General features: G+C 39.2%; 1 protein-coding gene across 2 annotated transcripts; it reads right to left on the bottom strand.

Moving 5' to 3' along the window:
* Window positions 1-2929: 2929 nt before the first annotated feature.
* LOC116774270 (kinesin-like protein Klp68D) lies at window positions 2930-21269 on the bottom strand. 2 transcript variants are annotated; one of them, XM_032666941.2, is made up of 12 exons: window positions 21215-21258; window positions 20877-21071; window positions 17730-17816; window positions 16548-16673; window positions 13705-13977; window positions 10784-10977; window positions 5731-5895; window positions 5487-5623; window positions 5248-5403; window positions 4839-5160; window positions 4321-4762; window positions 2930-4251 (listed from the first exon to the last, which is right to left on the bottom strand). In XM_032666941.2, the coding sequence occupies exons 2-12, from the start codon at window positions 20979-20981 to the stop codon at window positions 4138-4140; spliced, it is 2121 nt and encodes a 706-aa protein (XP_032522832.1). In that variant the 5' UTR covers window positions 20982-21071; window positions 21215-21258; the 3' UTR covers window positions 2930-4137. The 2 variants fall into 2 exon arrangements, with proteins under 2 accessions (XP_032522832.1, XP_032522833.1); XM_032666942.2 differs by lacking the exon at window positions 17730-17816 and having other exon boundaries at window positions 20877-21269.
* Window positions 21270-21475: the final 206 nt, after the last annotated feature.

Raw genomic sequence — 21475 nt, 5'->3', positions numbered from 1 at the left:
AATTGACGATTATTTTAGTGTTGTCATTAAAAAAAATCTTCCATTTATTTTTAGAAAGTGCCAAATTTTAACAATACTTATTCTTTTCTCTTATCTTCTATTTAAATTAAAATAAATTTCTTTCAAGAGTTCGACTGACAAATAATTCATTAATTATAATTATTTAGTTCCTGATTTTTTTTTAAATATATAAGCCCAAAAATATATTTATACACAGGCGTATAAATATCGCTACTGACAATAATACTAAACTTTTCACTGTCCATGATATTAAATTATGAAATGCTTTCCCTACATCAATGAAAAAATGTAAATATTTTATAAAAGCTTCAAAATTTTAATATTTAATAAAAGCTTCGTCACAAAATCTTATAAAGTTTATTTATTTAAAAATAACTAAGACGACTCATATTCATTATCATTATAATTTTATTACAACTATAATATTATTGTTACATGTTTATATAGTTAAGATTTTTATATAGTATATTTTACATGTATATGTAGTTATACAATATTTATATATTATGTGGTGTAATGACTTATATGTTATACGTTTATATATTATTATAGATTTATTCACAACCTACCATTTCCCTATGAAATAGATTCAACCTTGAGGTTGTCTGGAAGAGATCGCCTATAAGCGGTGGGACCGCCTGTATTCCACAATTATTTTTTGACTACTTTCTTCTTTTGTTTTCCCTAATTGTGGCGATAACATTAAAAGATACATTAGACATAACCAAGTTTCAGCTGACCGGTTGAAACTTAAAAATATTTGTTAGTGATCGCCACGCCGTCTTTAAATCCATGAATCCGCTACAAATGATTGTAATTATTTTATTTCACCACTAATATATCATCACAAGTCAGACAGAAATGTGTTGAGAGATTAAATTATGCGTAACGTGAAAACAACCGCCAGAGAGCCAAATTGAAGATTTTCATGGCATGACGCCATAGCACTAGTAAGACATTGTAATACTTGTGGGAATAACTACGTTCGAATCGGATTTAATAAAATACGGATAGATATTATATTTTATCTGAGGGGCTGTAATCTGTACAAAAACCATCACCAAGATCAAATATAGAAATATACAAGGACATAGTTTTATATTCTATTCGTGCCTGACACTTTCCAAGCGTCTATTGTTAATGTTTTTATAATTGTTATTTACTTAAAAGATACTTTAACCCCTGACGAAAAAGAAGGATGTTATAAGTTTGACGGCGATTAGTGTGTGTGTGTGTGTGGCCGCTCGTAACTCTCAAACAGATCGACATATTTCGATGTTTTCTGTTTTCATTGTGATTCCAATTTCTTGGCGGTGGGTCTTGGCTATGTTTGGTTAGTATTGGTAAAGCAGTACATCAGTATCAGCTCATTTCCAATATGTTGGAAGGCATGGTGGACCTTTGACTAGTCGATTAGTGTTATGCGTGTCAGTATAATTGTGTAATGACAATTAATGCGGGGACGGTTTTTTTATAGTTTTATAAAATTTTTATTGCCGTTTAGAATTCAAATATCATCAAATCCATTCTTGTATCCGTTGTACTGATCGATACTTATTTTTTATTTCATCTTTTCGATTGTAACAAGTCTATAGGTACCTACTTAAAGTCACCTCTCATTCTTCAATGAGTGTCCTTATTTAATTTTAATAAAGTTTATTGTATTTCACTATATAGAGTGGTGGGAAGTTACGTCGAGTCTTAACATCGTCGAACCCATAATGCCTAAAGACGAAAGTCTTCAATCAGTTCGTCCTACCCATTATGACTTACGGTGCCGAAACGTGGACACTAACGGTACGGCTAGTTCACCAACTCAAAGTCGCTCGCCGAGCTATGGAAAGGGCTATGCTCGGCGTTTCTCTGAGGGATCGCATCAGAAATGAGGTGATTCGGCAGAGAACCAAAGTCATCGACATATTCCACCGGATTAGCAAGCTAAGGTGGCAGTGGGCTGGCCATATTAGCCGCAGAACCGACAACTGTTGGGGTAAACGAGTTCTTGAGTGGAGACCGCGTCTCGGCAAACGTAGTGTAGGACGTCCTCAGGCAAGGTGGAGTGACGATTTGCGCAAGATGGCTGGCAGGAGCTGGATGCGAGTAGCCGAAAATCGATCTCAGTGGCGTGCAATTGGAGAGGCCTATGTTCAGCAGTGGACCAATATAGGCTGATGATATAGAGTGGAGACGGTTAACGCCTGTCAGAGTTTTGAGGCAAATATGCAAAGGTGTAGGTAATTAGAAATAAAGATCCAATCTGTGATATTATTTCGTACAACCGAAGCGAGACTCGCTCTAGTTTTCTAATTCATATTAAGAAACTATAAAAAGTTATATTTTTTCTATATCTCTATAATCTTTGTTAATCTGACATTAACACTTAAAATTTTATATATTTTATAAAATCAAAATATTGTAAATATGTGAATTCCTCCCCCTCCCCTAGTTCAGAACATCTCGCAAGGTGACCTGGCAAATACAAAATGACTAGTTTAATTTCTATATCGTGAGATGTCTGATGCCGTTCAACAACAAAATTGATATTAAATATCAATCAGCAAAGTGCGTGAACAGCTGTTTTCGTTACATTAATAAGAAGTCCGGAATAAATAATATTTAAAAAATTAAAAACTAACCTGTGGAGCTAGAACATGAAAAATATTGATATCATCGATATTCACAGATTTCGAAAATTTAGTATATTTTATATGTAATTCATTATATGTAATTTTAGTAAATGTACATAATAACTTAAAAATATAATATTTTGGGAAATTTTGTTGTTATTGATTTAGTTTGAGTTAAAAGGAAGCCTTCACCGGTGACCGGTATGTAATAAGATTTATGTCTAGTTCGTGTCTCGACCTTGAAACGGATTTACAAGAAATAGGAATAAATAAAACAAAAATAAAAATTAAAAATGTTTATTAGTGAGTGTAAGCGTGTATGGGCACAGCTGACTAGCGCCTTCCAGTATATTATATATATCACGTGACACCCGACCCGCTCGGCCAGTCGACTCGAGTCTCAGCAGCCGACTCCGAGATTATTGTGCGAACGAAGCTCTACTTACGCTATATATTTTTCCGTTTTTTAAATAACTACAATAAAACATTTATTTACATAATATTTGTATATAAAACATCATTGACTAGAAACCGAGTCTGGAAATAAAATATAACGAATCCGATAATTAAACATTAATATATTAAGAGGAACTTGCTCTGACGGCGCGCGACGCGTTGGAATGGACCGTTTCCATCTTTGGTAACATTTGAACAGCTCACGAGACCGACCGCCGACCGGCCGGTCATACGGACGTACGGAAGTACGGACGTACGGACGTACGGAACGCCCGTACGCGTTTACAGCGATCGATACGGTTGATCGACCCGCACGTTAGGCTGTTCTGGCCGTCCGGCCAATCCGTCCGTCCGTACATTCGGTTCGGACGTCCGTCTTTTCTACGACGACTATCTAATATCACTAGCTTCGACGGACGCAGCGTTGAAGCAAAAATAAAATTGACTAAAAACAACAAAGGTAAAATATAATAATACAAAACAAACAAACGAGCACGTAAAGAGACTAAAACCAATACTCGTAGAAAAAATACGCAAAAACGAAACGATTCACAGCTGCGGATAACATGTACTGAGATCAACATCGCCCTCCACTCTCCACGGAATTTGTGACGAGCACTTTAAATAATATTATAAACATTACAAATAACTAACGCACACAAGCACAAAACACGCACACACACGCGCACACACACTACACACGATGAAATACAGAGGTGTGTGTGAATGTGTGAGTGTGAGGGGGCGCGGGGGCCGACCTGTGTGAACCGGAGGAATGAGGCAACGCGGCAACAGTTAATGATCCGACTCCATCTTCAATATATAACTATCTATTTAATGTTACGTTACATTATAATTCGTTAACTTTAATGGACTCAAAGAACAGTCTGGTTACACCACTGGCTCGCACATCGCGACCAACAGCGGCCGAACTGACTCACGGTCAGCGATGTCGGCGAGAGTGCGGGCGGCGGCCGCTCTGTAAAGGGGGTGAGGGGGTGAGGGGTGTAGAGGGTGAGGAGCGGGGTGACGTCTACCGAACGCCGGCCGTGCCGAGGCGGTGGTGAGCCGAGGGTGCGCGGGGGCGAGCCGTGCTTAGCCGACCACGGTCCACGGCGGACTCCTTGCGGCCGACCATCTCCAGAGACTGGAAACATCGACAGAGGGTTAGTGGACCTGTCTAGGGAGAGCTACCGGCTCTAGTAGTGCGGTTCACCTTGAGAGGTGCGTGTGTGCGCGGAGCGGGCGGGGCGGGCGCCGGTGCTGGCGGCGGCAGGTGTCGGCGCGCGGTGGGGGGCAGCGGCAGCGGGCGCAGGTCCAGCAGGTTGTGGCTGCGGCGGCGCGGCTCGGCAGCGGCCAGCGCCAGCGCGCACGTGGGCCGCCGGGCGCCGGACGCCACGGGCCGGGCGGTGAGTGGCTCGGCCCCGCTGTGCGCGGGCAGCTCCCAGGAGTCCGTATCGTCGTTGTAGCGGAGCCGCAGCACGGTGGCGCGCCCCGCCTCCGGCACGAAGCTGTCGGCCAGCAGCAGCCTCCTCCTCAGCTCGGCCAGGAGAGCGGCGTGTAGCGCCTCGTGCTCGCGCCTCTCTGCGTCATGTGCCTCGCGCTGCTCCACGCCCTCCTCCCGGAGACACGCGTACTTCGACAGACATTTCTTTAACCTGTGGGACAGTAATCGTTGATCTTCCAGGTCTCTCAACTACGTCTCCTATGTATGTCGTGCAACTACGCCTGTACCTCTGCGTCTTGTGGTCGACCTCTTGCTGTAGCGTGGCGAATGTGTTGGTAACGATGGCGGTGGTCTCCTCCTCCAGGTCTATCTTCTGCTGCATCTCTACCTCCCTCTTCTTCCTCTCCGCTATCTCAAGGTTCCTCTGCTCTAGGATCTGTTGCGTCTCGTTCAAGTTGTTTATCAGGTCCTTGCCTCCTCCACCCTGAACCAGTCGCTCCTCCAATGCCTTTATTTGCGACTCTAGCTCCTCGGTTTTATTCTTTTCCTGTTCTATGGTTGATTCTGCCAAAATATGTTCGTTCTCTATACTGGTCGTGTCTTCTTCGGCTGTAATCAAAACGGAACACTTATTAATCTATGGCTTCTATCAATACGTCCACTCACAATGATCCCTCAGTGAACATTTCCACTCACACTCCGCTCTGTTCCGTCTCTGAGGTCTGTTCTTCTTACGTCTCTCGGCGGCTTTCCTTCTCTCTATGAGCGTCCTAAGCCTCTCGATCTCCGCTTGGTACTCCCTCAGCTTAGCGTCCTTGGGGTCCTCGTTTCTCACGGGCTTGTTCTTTATTGCTGTGAATGAGCACATCCAAGTTTGTTATTAAATCAGATTCAAAGTAGGTCACAACAATACTTAGAACACATCTAGAAGATACCTTTCGCTCGATGCGCGTATCTGAGTGTGGTGATGGTCTCGTCGTAGTTGTAAGAAGCCGGTCCGATGTTCGCTATCATTATGGTTTTGCTGTTTCCTCCCAGGGAGTCCTGCAGGATCCGAGTGAGTTTGGAGTCTCTGGGAATGAGAGCGGTCCCATATTATAACAACCAAAGATTTTGTGAACTCTGTCTTGTATACAATACAACAGCTTTAAGAAATTTTATCTGTGCCTGGGTCTATACCTGTAGGGCACGTGCGGGCTGTTCTCGGCGAGGGCGGAGATGACGTTCCCGAGGCTGGAGAGCGCCTGGTTGATGCGGGCGGCTTCCCTCAGCCGCTCGGCGCCGGCTCCCGTCTTCCTCTGGCGCTCACTACCCGCCAGGTCCACCAGGTTCAACTTTCCCACGCTGCGTGTCATACGACATAGCGATGTATTGATTTTGTTACAAATGTTACTCTCTTTGAATGATTTCGAAGCCAAATTAAATTTAAAGTATCGAGGTTTGAAAAAACTGTGTTGCAAACGTTTGCTTATAAGCGAAGTTATTTTATATAGAAAAACATAGTAATTTATCTTAAGCCGCCGCACGCTTCTGTGTTCTCAGCGACATCATATTAGCCTCAGTCAATACATATCAGTGATACAATAATCCCTTCTCGACCCATATAATGCCTCGTGTGAACTCAATACTATAAACCCATCGATTCTCAGCGTCGTTCTCTCGGAAGTGTTTAGTGAATACATTGACCGGACCCTCGGCGGGCTGGAGTTGGTGTCTGAGCGCGATTCTATGAGCACTTCCGCTCGTGGTCACACACACACACACACACACACACGTCGAGGGTGTATGTGGAGCGTGACCGAGTGTGTGTAAACGCATCCAAATAATGATTAAACACTCATTACTACTTCTAACATCACATTGAATTAAAATGTAGGACGACAATAAAATATCGGCCGTAATTAGTGTTACTAAGTATCTTGATATGTTAAAATCACATCATTATATTAAAATAATTATGTTATGCTAAAATGTAAATTATCTAACAATATACAAAGTAAACAAAAAACTTGTCGACCATAGAGACCGGCGGAACAAATATCCATGCCGTATATACGCATGTTGTCATTGTTTGAAGTCCCTTCCTGACGAAGACTGGATTACCATATCAGATTTGACCGTTGTCTATCTTCTGAGGTGTGTGTGTATTTGTTTGTCCTTGTCCCGTGTGTTGGCTCCTTATGACGTCATTGATCACTTGCATAATGATCAAAGACGCGTTACGATCGATTGTTATGACGTAGGAGTTAGAGACTGGCGTAGGACATTCATTACTATGAATTAGTTATGAATAAACATATAGTATTATGTGTTGGGGAAATCGAGTTGGAAAAATGAGTATTTTATTTATAACATTACGAGTCAATTTATTTACTTCTAGTGAAGGTCAGAGTCGTTAGGTAACTAATCAATGGATAAATAATATGGTGTATAATAAAATATGTCATAAATCACACGTCTGTTAAGACGGACACAAATAAAAAGTGTTCGCCGCCGATCCTCGAGGTAACGAATATAATGTGTTTTTATTCAGTCGTTTTAAAATGTTAATTTTGTTTGTTTCTTAGCTCCCTTGATGGTAATGTAATAAATGCATCAACAAAAGACCCTGAAACAATTTTAAGCTTCTAAATGAGAAGTAAAAGTTTTTATTGAGGTCAAGCGAGAGTATCAGAAGGACTTATGTTGTAGCGGAGCGGACTCGGCTTATATTGGCTTCGATGGACTGCTCGGGAATCATTTAGGGTCGGAATGACTTGGTATTGATCGACGATGAATAGTTTACAAGATATACGCGGTCACAAAGATAACTACGAGTAGCTTTGAGCGCCTTCTCCGTTCTTTCGAATATCTGTTGCTGTAATATACTTTATCTCCAAGTCTCTATCTCTCCACATGAAACTTTATAGTATTATATGTTTACAGTAGAAGACATAAAAACATGTCAGGACGCATACAACTAACTATATTTTTTAGTTGGTACTGGGGGTTGTTGTTACACATTCACAATCATTAGATAGAAAATTATTTTTTTTACATTAATATAAAATATTTCATTTCTCTTGTAATAAGATATCTTGGGGAGGTCCTCGATGCTCAATGAATGGTATTAGTTATTTATTAAATATTGTTAATGCGTCAAACATCACTTACTATAAGAATTATATTTTTTTATATTTCTGTCGCTACGCGTACATTTTACATATTTCAAAGCCTCTCTCGTTGAGGCTTCACTTTATTACAAAGACATATAAGTGTACGGAACGGTGACATCTGTCGCTCACTGTAGGAGCCTCGTGTTACCGTCGAGTGTCAGAGCTACCCCGGCTAACAGGTACGAGTATATCATAAATGAAGTCGTAACCGTTATCAATGTAACATTAAATTGTTCCAATGATAATGACACGATTTTAATGTTTCGATTATCACTTGACCTTGAGATAACAAATTTGATAGAAAGTTATCAGTTAACAATGAGTTGTAGCAGGTACAGGCCAGCAGGCACCCGACGGACACCGAGATAGCAAATGTATTAATATTAATCGGTTTAAAGATAAGGGATACGGGGTCGGAAAAACAAATTTTATATAAATTCAATAACGTTTTCAGGCCGGGGACACACCGATCATATCTCACTGACAAAACTGGTGATTCTTTTCCGTAACTCGTCCATACCAACCATCGCTATTGAAATTTTATTTAAAAAACACGAATTATAAAAAAAACATAAAATAGATTCATCATTTAAACAACTGTAACATGTTCATTACTTAATACATATTTTATTCGTCTGTACCACAATGTTTTTGGACGGCCGCAGCGGTTTACTCGCGGTGCGTCCTCCGCGGTACGATGCACTACAAAAATGCGATTACGAAAGATTTCTTACGATTTCTTTTTAAAATAATTGGTTTTATTAGAATTACTCAATTAATTACCTGAACATTGTTCTATTACACTTTAATATATATAACTTTAGCCTGCTTCTGCTTCTGATTTCTTTAAATGTTCTCTCATTGTAATGTGTTGAACCTCAAACCTCATCACGGAATCTTTTAGTCAACAACAAACAAATCAAAAAGTCAATGAAATGATTGCACAGCTCTGAGCGGCCGGCGTGGTCGGCGGCGGGGACTCGAACGTTCGAAAGATTTCAACAATTGTTTGTAAAAAAGCGAAGTGAAAAACACCAGCCTTCGCGGGTGAACGAGCGTCGCCCGCCTGAAGACTGCTGAAGACGGGCAAACAGCAACTTCACCGCACATACATATATAACGAAAATATGTGCCTCCTTAATTAGTTGTCTATTTATAGAATTAGCCGTAGAATTTTTCCTGTTCAATAAGAGATGAATTTATTACATGTTCTTTTTGTGTGCAGCTGCTGAGTCTATTGTCAGCGTTTTCATTTTAAATTCCTAACTATCATTTGTGATTTGAGCCGCTGTCGTTTGGTTTAGTTTATTTGTGATTCTAAGAGAGAAGCTGAATTGAATCTGATCGAGAATGAGAAACGAAGTTCCATAAGTAACGATATAAACAACCCACGACATCGGACCGCTATGTAATACGTTATTTGATAACCGGCAGCTCGTCCCTATGGAGAAATTAAAGTCAAACAAAACATGAGGTCACCGTCAGAAGAGAGGCGTACGCGAGTTCAGGAGGACGGGTAGCGGTGGCGAAGGTCAGGGCGAACCAACGAACATTAACAGCGTGAGCAAACATTGCGATCGAGATTATATTTCAATGTCAATCCAATTGGGTCAAATTTAAGAAACTGGAAATTGAAGTAAATGTAGCTCCGTCGACAGACAGCAGACGTGACGCTTGGATTATATCGTCGCTGTAGAGTTTATTATGCAAACTATTCAAGGATATTAGTCACTCATTGTCTCCTTTACCTCGACAAGTCGACTTCTCGTAAGTAGAATCGGTGACACCAGCTCATCATGGACACGCGACACGCGACTTATTATAACGAACATTAAAGATAAACACAACAACTTGTCCACTCAGACACCGCTCGGTCACACGAGTCCCTCCTCGGAACGAGAAGTCTGATATCGCGGCACCTCCTCCGTCGTCAGGGAGTCGCTGCGGCTGCGTCGACTGACTCACTTGGAGCGTCGCCCACAGACGAACGTAATAACAGGAGTCTAATAGATGACCTCATTACACATTCTACACAATTTATTATAATTTGCACTAGAGGACGTGCTCGTCGGAGAAGCTCGGTCAGGGTCGGAGTCGGTCACGGCGTGATGTTCACTAACATCAAAGATGATCGCTCAGGAGACAGGCGAAGGCATCACTATTCACTACATATACCTTAATACACAATGTACAAGACGTATATTATTTTAGCTCTGCCGTATGATGTATTTTGTCCCGGAGCGTCCCTTTGTGCTCTCTCCCTTTGCTGAATTACTTAATTTGAATAACAAGCCGAGGTCAGTGACACACGAACTAAACTCTACAAACGAGCTGGTTTCTGTTATTTATATCACAATTAACGATAATATCCCTTGCGATTATTGTTTTAAACTTTTGAAATAAAATAAAACGTAACGATACAGACGATATAATACACAATATAAAAAGACAGTTTTGTGAGCAACTCTTTAAGGAGCCGAGATAAATGGTCAACCATATAAGCAGAATGTTTTCACAGTACACAGTGCACAGAACACACTCGGCGTTTGTTGGATCTGACCCGCATATGGTCACGGACGTGGTGTGTGTATGTTATGAAACAACTTTTATTGGCCAAGATTTAGTTCGTCCATCTGTTTGTTGAAAAGTTCTCAAGGATAGTATCCTATAATATAATAAAGAAGAATAACAGTTTATATAATAAAGAAAAAATTTTTAATGTTGACAACATAAACTGTCAAGAATTACGATGATCAACGATGGTTCGTGTGCCAGTGCGAGGGTGATGAAGGTCGTCTTGAGGGAAACAGTTCACAGCAAGCGCCACTAACGTTATATAAGATGAATTAGATCGATCTCCGCCACTGCGGCCGGTGGGTCGGGTTACCCGAGTATGGGCGACTACGCACGGGGATGACTGTCATACAACTCATAGGTTGCGATCATAATATTCGTTTAATTCGAGCACATTTATAACGTATGGTTAATATATTTGAAACAATGAGGTGTCATGAAAATATGACTCATGGTCGTTCGATGTGAACAATGACCGCGGCGAGAGCTTCTCATATATTTACCGAATCCTGTTGGTGGCGCGGTGAGCCGTCTCCAGCGTGACGAGGAACACAGCGTGCGAGCGTGAGGAGTGCTCGTTCATGTCGGTCCTGGCGGCGGCGCGGTGTTTGTTGCCGGACGCCATCACCCTCACCATCTCCGCCGCGGATTTGCACACCACTGACGTCATTTCCGGGATGTAGAACCCGTTCAGCTCCTATGACACATGACCTCATGAACCATATATCATACACTAGGCTCTGCTGTGTGTGTGTGTGTGTGATGAATTTCGATCGTTTCTAACAAAAATCATAATCGATTTATTGTTTCAAATTTGAACGATAATAATCGTCTATAAAATACAATAATATACAAATGTACATACAATACAGAATACCTCGGACAGTATTTTATTCAATAATATCATTATTAATGTCTCATGGTCGTCACCTCCAACTTGTTAATTTATTCCTCGTCTAGAACCAGTCTTTTAATTATCTAGGAGTCGATGAGTTAGACAATGAATCTGAGGTGCAGCGTTTTATACTTACAAGACGATCGGACACTTCACCGCCTACATACCCATGAAATAATATCTTTAACTCAATAAACATATGTGTGCTGGGAGTGCCTGCCTCCGTCTATACTATCCGTAGTATATTGTGGAACATTAAACCGTTTGATGACTTCCACCTCATCCAGCTCGGAGACCTTGGAGTACGAGATTCGAATGATTCACGTTTTACGCAATGTTTGTAATGTTGACTTCAATCAGTTCTTACACAACGAGACGGCTCTAATGTTAGAACGCAGACGTTTTGTGTCTCGGCCGCGGCAGGCGATCTCGCAAGCCATACATTACCCCAAATTCAACGAATTACAAACATTTTACGTTATAAACACGTAACGCGTTATCTCATTATACATATAACGAAGTGACTTCTGTTTTGTTGCTCTCTCTGTATAAAGTTCTATTTGAAGCAATATCGATGACTGGCTGTGAATATTTCATGATGATTTACAAATTTTAATCTGAATCTTTACGTATGACGACCCGTATCACAACTCCTCCCAAAGAATCGCTCCCTTTAGATTTTCAAAGTTCAGAAGTCTCTGAATATATCAAAAGCATGAAAATTCTCGTTAAACAGAGAATAATAGAAAGTCCCATAAATGAACCGCACGACTATATTTTTCCGACGTTCTTTATAAATAAAAAGTTTACAAACATACAATCAGTGTCGCTAGTCAGTCTTCGTGTTGTAGTACACAGTATAGTATAGTGTAGTATAGTATAGTATAGTACAGCGGAGTGAGTGGTTCATGAATAATTCATCAAATGAAAAGCGAACATCGTCGGTAATTAATTTTAACAAAATGACGTTATCGTTAGCACCACACGCGGGGACAGCACACGACCACTCGACCGGCACATAATACAGCAAGAGACCCGTGGACACGTCGGGGACGACTGGACGACGGGATGACGAGACGACGAGTAGACCGGGATGATTTAATATTACAATAACGTTCGCTATTGATAACTTTCATACGTATTGGGTTCAGGTTCAATATTACGTACTGACCCATGTGTCCGTCTTAATCGACGACCTACTTTCTAAATATGAGAAAACAGAAGGTCTTTGCCATCTCCTGACGAATGATGATACTCGTTGCAGATGAGGTTATAGACATACATATTACATACACAGTAGATATCACGTCATGTGAGTTATGAAGTGACGGAATAAAAATTAATAAATTATTAGTGTTATTTAAATTAGTGTTAAGCGAGTCGTCTTTATGAATGGCTTCATATTGTTTGTAAATTAATTCACGACTCTCATCCTAAGCGGTAACGCTATCGAGTGACTTCGTTGGATCGGAGCCAAACGCTTCACGATATTCCAATTACACACAATGATGGATCGAAGACCGAAACCTGAGCGTTATCACGACGGTAATATTATCGGAATTATCGAGATGCTATCAATAACATAAGTTGCTGATATGGATGGCGCGGGCGCGGGCGCAATGAATCAACACAGAAGGAACCAGTAAATATATTATACTCTTATTATTAAACAACTTAAAAGATAGTTATTATTTCAAATTCACACGTGGAACATTATGTTAATATATGCAACGGATGGATTACTTTAGTATCATATGATTTCAAAAACTATTCGACATCCAAAAATATTCATTTCTAATTTAATTGGCAAGATACCAAACACGTCAAACGTTCTCGTTACAAGAGTATCTCTAATGTATGGACATCGAACTATGACGAAGGAATCAAGAACGCCTAAGAACGCTTAAAACAATTGCACACTATTTAGTGCACATAGGTTTAAGATTTAAGCGTTACAAGATGCCTTCCCTTAAACCTCGGGTAGAAATGAAAACTGTAATTCATATAAAATATATACGAAGGAGATGTAGAGCGTTTTGTTATCTGTGCTCACTGTTCTCACTGTACTCACTGTACTATACTATATATAAAAGGAACAATGTGCGTGTGTCGAGGCATTATGTACGTTACATCAGTGTTGTTGACTATGACCACATGTACTCGAAGTTAGCACCTTTTGTGTTTATTTTTAATTTTATGACACGAAAATAAACATGAATAAATATTTCCTGTATTTATTTCCTCACATGTAGAAAATATTGAGGACAGAATGATCAGTAGCGTGTTAGGGTTTCATTTTTTTTACTTGCTGTTATGGATGTATCGTGTGGTAATATAGTTTCTTATTTCCGGTTCATTTCAAAGTAACTAACTTTTTATTTTAAACATAACTTATAAGCAGATGACTGAATGCGCTAGGATATTATGTTGCGTACCTTTTTGCTTAACAATTTACAGTGGCAAGTCACCCGGTGAGAAAAAAATACCATTGGGTCAATTTAAAATAAATAATTGAGATCCACTCCCCACCTGGCCTCGTATAGTGAGCTTCTTGCAGTCTTTGGAGAGTAAGTCCCGTATGTCCTCGAGGTAGAGCTCGACGTAGGAGCAGGACACGAGGTGTGTGACGTCAGGCGAGGCCGTGTTCTCGATGTGCGCCCAGATGTGTCTGAAGGCGCGCGGGATGATCCCCTCGTGTTGCGGAGTGCCCTCCATGGTGTGTGTCTTACCGGTGCCCGTCTGACCGTAGGCGAACACACAGCCGTTGAACCCGTCGAGGACGGACGCCACCAGCGGCCGGACCTGGGTCACATCATTTCTCGATGGATTAAACGCTTTTCACTTGATTACTTTATAATTAAATAAAAATGTTCTTCAATTCTCATCTCATCTGCTGGATATTGTAAATGAGTGTCGCAAAAAACTTAATCCAGAATATATTAGTCGTACATATAACGTTAAGACATATTTGAACAGATATAAATCAGTTCACAGGTTAGTTACAATATTCAATGGGGTCGAGATCGAGGAAGATGACGTCAAGGGAGAGGAGCTGGAGACTATCATCCCTGAAGCAGACTCCACGAACATATGTATATTATTTGGACAACTCAAATATAAACAACAGTAATTGTTTACAAACTAAAATACATAGTGAACATCCTTAATATCGAGTAAATGTAAACAAACATACTTCGACTACATAAACGGGTTTGTATATCAGCATTCACCAACCACTTTGGTCCACACGAAATATTAAGAAAAGTGAAGTATACAGTAAAATGCCAAACTTCTAGATTGCTAACATAGGGTTTTCACCTAGTGGAATCAAAGGAATTTTTTATTAAAGAAAAATTCAAATATATTTATAGACGAAATGACGACGAGCGACCTCGAGTGTATTATTTAAATATATATTATGTAGTAAATGAAGTGAAGCGTGGTAGAAGGTGAACTATTGTCGAAGGTTTGATATTCGGTATGATTTTCGGTGATTGTGTAAACTGACGTAATTATAAAGTATTGTACGCGTAGAGGCCTTGAGTCGACGGCGCGAGCAAAACGCGAGGGCTTCGAACATACAACAATCAAGTGTTTAGTAACAAAAGGCGATTATATATTTAACAAAGGCATATTTTTCCTCAAGCGCAGTGTTTATTGAAAACATGTGGACATTTATGAATCATTGAATTATATTTACATGCGACGAACTAGAACTCCTTACCGGCACGTCATGTCCGCCGCTGGGCTCTTTTTATTATGTTGCAGTCAGAAGTGATTTGAAGAGTTATTCAATAAAATAAAAACCTTTGAACGGGGTCATTAGTAAATGTTAATGTTGTTATTTTATTGTTACACATAAAAGGTAACGATGCACCGAAGTCGGTCACATTCGGCGAAGGTCGTTTCTGAAAGCCTTCGCCCACCCTCGTGAGTCAGTGTGAAAAATAAACCTTCGTTATTGTCAAGGCCCGTCATTGAAATGTACTCCGAAACGTCCGCGTAGGACGCGCTTTAGGAAGCGGAGCCAAAACAGAAATATGTAACGAGAAATATATTCATAATATTAAGATAGAGTTAGAATATCGATGACGCAAACGTGGAAATCGACTTTAAAGATATGTTCAGACGGGGGCGGAAACACATTTGAAATTGTAAAATATTATGAATGATAGGAATTAAAACATGTCTGTTGGTATCACTTCCTCTATAGTTATAGTACTAGCGGTTTTACTAGCTTTAGTTTCGATTCTTCGAAAATCGGAATGATTATTAACATCTGTATGTAAGTGAAAGAATTAACATTCATTGTTATAAGTGTAATCGTTTAAGAAATACAAACACACTGACACGAACCTCGCCTTTAGAGGATTTTTATTAACGGCAACGAAGTAATCAATCTGTTAATTTCGGATATTTGCTATGAACACGAAGAACGCATACTTACATCAGCTACCTGTGGACTGTGCAACATTTTAAGACAACATTTATTCTTGTAATCCAACAGTCATATTCGATGCATTCTATGGAAAATTAATTTGTCAAATCATAAGAGATTTTTTTGCTCATCAATTAAACACTCTTACTTCCACTTAGGATTAACTTATTGCATTTTTCTTACAGATCTGCTTAATTTTATTGAAGTCTAAAAAGTAAATGTTAGTCTACATTTTCTCATCAGCTAGTCCAAGCGAATCAGTGCCACTGGTCGTTCTTGGCAACTTTTCAGAAAAATAAAAGAAATGTAATAAAATTTCGAAGCGATCGGTTGAAACAACAACAGCTACTTGTAATATACGAGTTTATAATGTTGCGTCCCACAACAGAAAACTATGAGCAAACAATAAAGATAATATCCGGATGTTACTTCGCCCGCATTACTTGTCTATGGCCTTATTTTGGAACTAACAAAGAACTGCAAGGGTACATACGTGTGCATATTGAATTTAATTCAAGATCGACCAATAGAAATGTTTGATTGATTTAACGGAACGGTTTTTGAAACAAAGTGTATTAAAAAAAATGTAAATCTAAATAGTATACTATTGTTACAGCGACGCATTTTAGGTGTCTGTTTTCTAGGACATGTTACAATGTCTGGGGAAAAACAAATACAGAATTACGATGTGATCCTATTGTTATCTGATTATAGACACTTTACGTCATAGGGTGGTTATATAAAAGATATCTGTTTTAAGATAAGGAACAGTCAGTACCATTCAGACCAGACCAAAGAATAAATAGTAGGGGTTCCAATTACCCGTTAGTAGTCCACACTTGAGTTTATACTTGGATATTTTTGGCAACAGGTTTTTTGACCCCCATTCTCTACAAAAACAGAGTGCAGTCTCCGTTCTCCTCTCATAACTCACCATTTCATCGTAAATGGTCTGTGTGTCCGCGGTGCAGTCGTACGCGGCATCGTATGTGAACAGTTTGTCCTCGCCCTTGGGGTTGTAGACTTGCACCGCGCCGCGCTCCGCCCAAACCTTCACAACCTGACAACGCACAACATAAAAACAATGTACAAGTAGACACAATTTATATTATAATATAGTATAATATACAACCTTAGCACGAGACCACTGAGGTTCCTCGCGGACTGAGTCCGGTACAACATTTTAACACAGATATTGGGTTTTATACGGAACACATTGGATTGCTTCGGCTTGATTAAATTATAGGAAGTTAAAACACGTACACTGCACAGTCCGCGAGGGTCTCGGCCTTCCCCGCGTGTTATTAAAAAAGCTTCTATTTATATAGTAAATAAAGTATGACATGTTAATGTGGATCAGTGAATCGCCTTCCCGTGTGGTTAGCAACGACCTTTTAATTGTATTCATTATAAACTAAGTCAATAACTAAAGTAATTTTGTTAGTGAACAGTTCCATAAGTACACCCCTCGGTCACGTTTTGTGTATTGGTCACGTCCTTCATTACTTCATATTTTAATTATTAAAAAAAAACAACATAAAATAATCTAAAAAAATTTTTTCCGTTTTTGTTTTCCAAATTTACCTTAAAACTTTTTATATATTTATCATTTGAAATCAACGTCTTTTACTTTCTATAACGTATACCGTTACATATAAATGATTCAAAAATCTTGTAAGAGCAAATTACAAGAATCTAAAACATTTTCTAAGGTCCTGTGTAGAAGCATCTCCAGACAAATATAACGAGCTGAATGTCATTAAAGCCATCGTCTGTAACCGTCATTGGCGTGCGCGCGCGCAGCGTGCGAGGTGCGCGTGCTCATACTACAATAAACAGCATCATAACACGCTCCATTGATACCATCGACATACTGTGACGACCATCCAACCACCTCACCACCTCGCCTCAAACTGACCAACGTTACTGTCCCAGGACTAGTCGATGTTGTAATCATTAAGTTCGTTAATATTTTTCTTGTACACAAATTAGTCGCATCTATTGTTTAAACCGTCACCAAACTACGAATGATGAATGCTCGAGTAAGTTTCCCCCTCCCTGTTATTGCTTCAAGCCCTCGCCAGTGTGTCGGGTGTAGTGTAGTGGTGCTCCAGACCTGTAAGGGAGCGCTATGTTTCTTATAGTCCGAGTTCTTGGTGGACAGACGCTCGTACCATTTCTGTTCGGGACGGGCCTTCCTCACCTACATACGATAAATAGCACTGAGAAATGTCAACATTATGTTTTTAACTACAATGTGTGGAGGAATTACCATATATAGACAAAATGAACGTCACAGTCTGCATTTAAGAAAAATATTTCTTTTTTAATTTACTATTTCTATAGGTTAAACTGATTGAGATGATCCTTTATATACGAAATAAATTAAACTCAGAATATCATATTACAAGGGCTAGTTCAAAGCACGCGCGGTATGGGACAGTCGTCACACATCGCATGTCATACTTAGTGCTAAGATAAAGAAGTGCACACTTAATAACATGCAGGCCTCCGCCCCGCGACCCGCACTGGCCGCGATCGTTGTACAAACAGTCATTAATGTTGAATTATACATAAAAAACCGGCGCCACGGCTCTGATAAAGTAAAGCGGGAAGTCGTACAACGCTGATATTAATAATGTATTAGAACAAAGGCGAGAGTGGCGCGTGTCGACGGTCCTATAAAACATATCTCACAGACGCAAAGACTTGGGAGGACTGTGACAATGCGTTGGTCGCTGACCTTACACGACTATTACTTTAGGAGGGACATGAAATCATCTCAGTTCTAAGATTCAGTGTTCTGAGCGAGAACAGCACGCGGCCGATGTTCACTCATAAGATAAGAATAAACTCACATTACTCATACTATTATTTTAATCTGAATAACAACGAACTCAAAACTAGTATTCCCATACTATTGATTCTGTTTGTGTTTGTCACGTTTTAAGAGTATTCCGACATGACTTGTGGGTACTTTAACAAATATTTGTTCGGGAAATAACAAGTGAGAGATATCAATGAATTAATTACGTATCAAAACACATCTGCATCATTTAGTAATAACCGTTTAATAAAAACCAACGAGCAGATGATGACAACGACTCCTTTACAATAAGTGCAGGTTAAACTGATTGAATGGGTCGTTCACTCTATATTTGAGTATTGAGACTTATATCGGATTACTTTTAAGTTACTGTTAATTTAATTTATGTTTTAAGTGCAAATCTGGTGATAAATCACGGGCCGAGTATAGCTTGCCATTAATCAGATCTCGTCATACAGAAACCTTACGGGGCTCAAAGAATTCGGTCAGATTCAATAAAAGGTAAACGATAATCTAATGGCTTTAGAACTGCAGTGGCTCGTGAGTCACTCGAGGAGAGACGCCCCCGTTTGCGAAATACTCTTAAGATGGCGAGCCTCGCGGGGCTCCGCAGATAAGTTTCACCCATTACGTACACACTTATCGTGTTGCAAATAACGCATTGTAATCTCGACAACTGTGCAATTAAAATACATTAATTAATTATAGCTACAATTAGCTAATTAAAAAAAACGAGCGATTCTTTTGAGTATGTTAAGGATCATGTATAATATAATATTATAATACTATTCTAGTTTTTGGGTTCAACTACAGCTAAGCTGTTCCTAACCAGAAGACGATTCATAGTCGTGTATGGTCAATATGCTACGAGCCAGAAGCGGAGTGCGGGTCAAGAGCAATACCGTGCGTCCGACAGACAATCGATGTGTGCTCTCCACATTTATTTTAAGATAATTAGGACGAGTGTACACAGCACGGACACGGCTACCTCACAGGAGATAGCTTTGGGCATTACCGAGCTGTCATTGTCATGAAACATTTCTGTTATGCAGATCGTTGGAATGTTTTCAACAACAGCGCGAGTCTCCGACGTTTAAGAAAGAGATCGGAAGGTAAACAAACAAAAAACGCGTAAATGGACGCTTGGGTCACCCCCCCCTACCTCCGCCCCTTGGTCCCCCCATCTGACAAACAATTCAGTTTTTGTAACACTCGACAGCTATCTCGGGTATCTTTTTCATTTAACTTCAGTATTTTTTATAAATAATTTTAACTGATCGATGTTAGCGACTTTAACTACGTTTCCAATAAACTTCAACTGTTGTAGTCTCCTAGTAGTTTACACATAGAAATTTTGAAAATATTATCCTTTTTTTATTTATTACATAGTTACGAAATTAATAGTATGCAAAATCGATTTTGATCTCACAAATAGACTAGTTTTATTAACGCATATTAATTACAAATACTTACCGATGATATGTAATGATCAAATGACCTCTTTAATTTTCAAAGTTTTTAATCTACATATCAAAGTAATTCCTTGAATCATGTTAAAATCGTAAAAACCATCATTAACACTTGAAAGCTAATTAAATGCAGCATTTAAACTGCCATGACTTCTTTGAGAGATCGTGTCGATTTTAAATTAATTACTGTGATACTTTGTAAATGGTATTATTTTTTATAACAATATTATCGATTTTTTTAAAGCACAAGAACGTTATCTTATATATATATTTTTCCAAATGTGTATAAAAAAATCTTTATTAGCTTCATAATATTTCTATTCAATTTGCTTTTTTCAACGACAGCAATGGTAATAAAATGTTTACCAACAAGTAGACGGTGATCAAACACTTAAATGTTTACATTTTGTTTTGTGTAGTGTATTTGTATAAAATGAAATTTTGTTTAACATTCATAAAACCAGTGCCTTCATTTTATAAATACGATTTTATCATTAGCAAAATTTTAATTATTACCTGTCAAAATAATATTTCTAAACACCTTCTAACAAAATAATGACAGTGAGATACTTACTGATGGTTGTTGTTGAAAATGCCTGCTAAGTTTTCAGGAAAAATAAGATTCGTGAAGTTTCCACTCGTATGAATCACGAATGTTTGAAAAACAACGAAGTGTATGATTTAATATAATTTTAGAAATCATTTTATGAAATGAAAGATATTCTTACATACTCAATCTACTTTCAAGTACTTCATTTGGATTAGTTTATGGAATAAGTTCCACAGTTCGAAGGCGACTGATTTACGAGAAACGGAACATCTATATTTCATTCCATCCAAAGCAATAAAAATTGTTTTCAAGTCCTGGTCTGTTTGTCATCTAAAGTTGTGTATAATATAATCGACGCACTAGAGCTGCGCATCACCTGCGGCCAACATCAACAAATCAGCGGCGGCCGAGTCTCACCTCATCATGGCCCTCGTTCTTCTCCTTGTCTGAGAGCGGGCGACATCTCACCACCACCTTGACACACTCGTTCAGAGCCGTCCGTGGTCGTGCTGACTTCTCCATCTTCACTCACCCCTCGGGACGCTTTAATAAGAACCGAACCCGAAGTCACCGATATCGATCCATTCGGGGTGAACCGAACATCGGCATCACCTGTTTAAATCGATAATAGCAAATTTTTATCACTTACACTTCACAAGCGTATTTAAAGTTAATACCCAAATATTTTTTCCACGATTATTAAATATATTTTTGAAACGATGCAAAAAAAATAAAAATCGTAATTTGAAACGAACTGAGTCAAATACAACCACCCCTGACGGACATTACTGCACAACTGACATTTTCAATTTTGCGATTATTCAGTTTTGAACATGCTAAGCAGTTTTAGTTGAGATAGTTGTACAATGTTATCATTCTGTATTGTTTAATGCTCAATTTATCTTTTTTAATAATTAATAAAAACCCAAAAATTAATTTAAATTTAACAATTATTTGATAGTAAATTCACTATGTGTTATTACCTTTACTTTGTTGATGTCAAACGTCAATTTGAC

The sequence above is a fragment of the Danaus plexippus genome, chromosome 26 (genome assembly GCF_018135715.1).
Source record: "Danaus plexippus chromosome 26, MEX_DaPlex, whole genome shotgun sequence".
NCBI lineage: Eukaryota > Metazoa > Arthropoda > Insecta > Lepidoptera > Nymphalidae > Danaus > Danaus plexippus.
The sequence above is the reverse complement of the archived record's forward strand: the minus strand, read 5'-3'. Positions and strand labels throughout refer to the sequence as shown.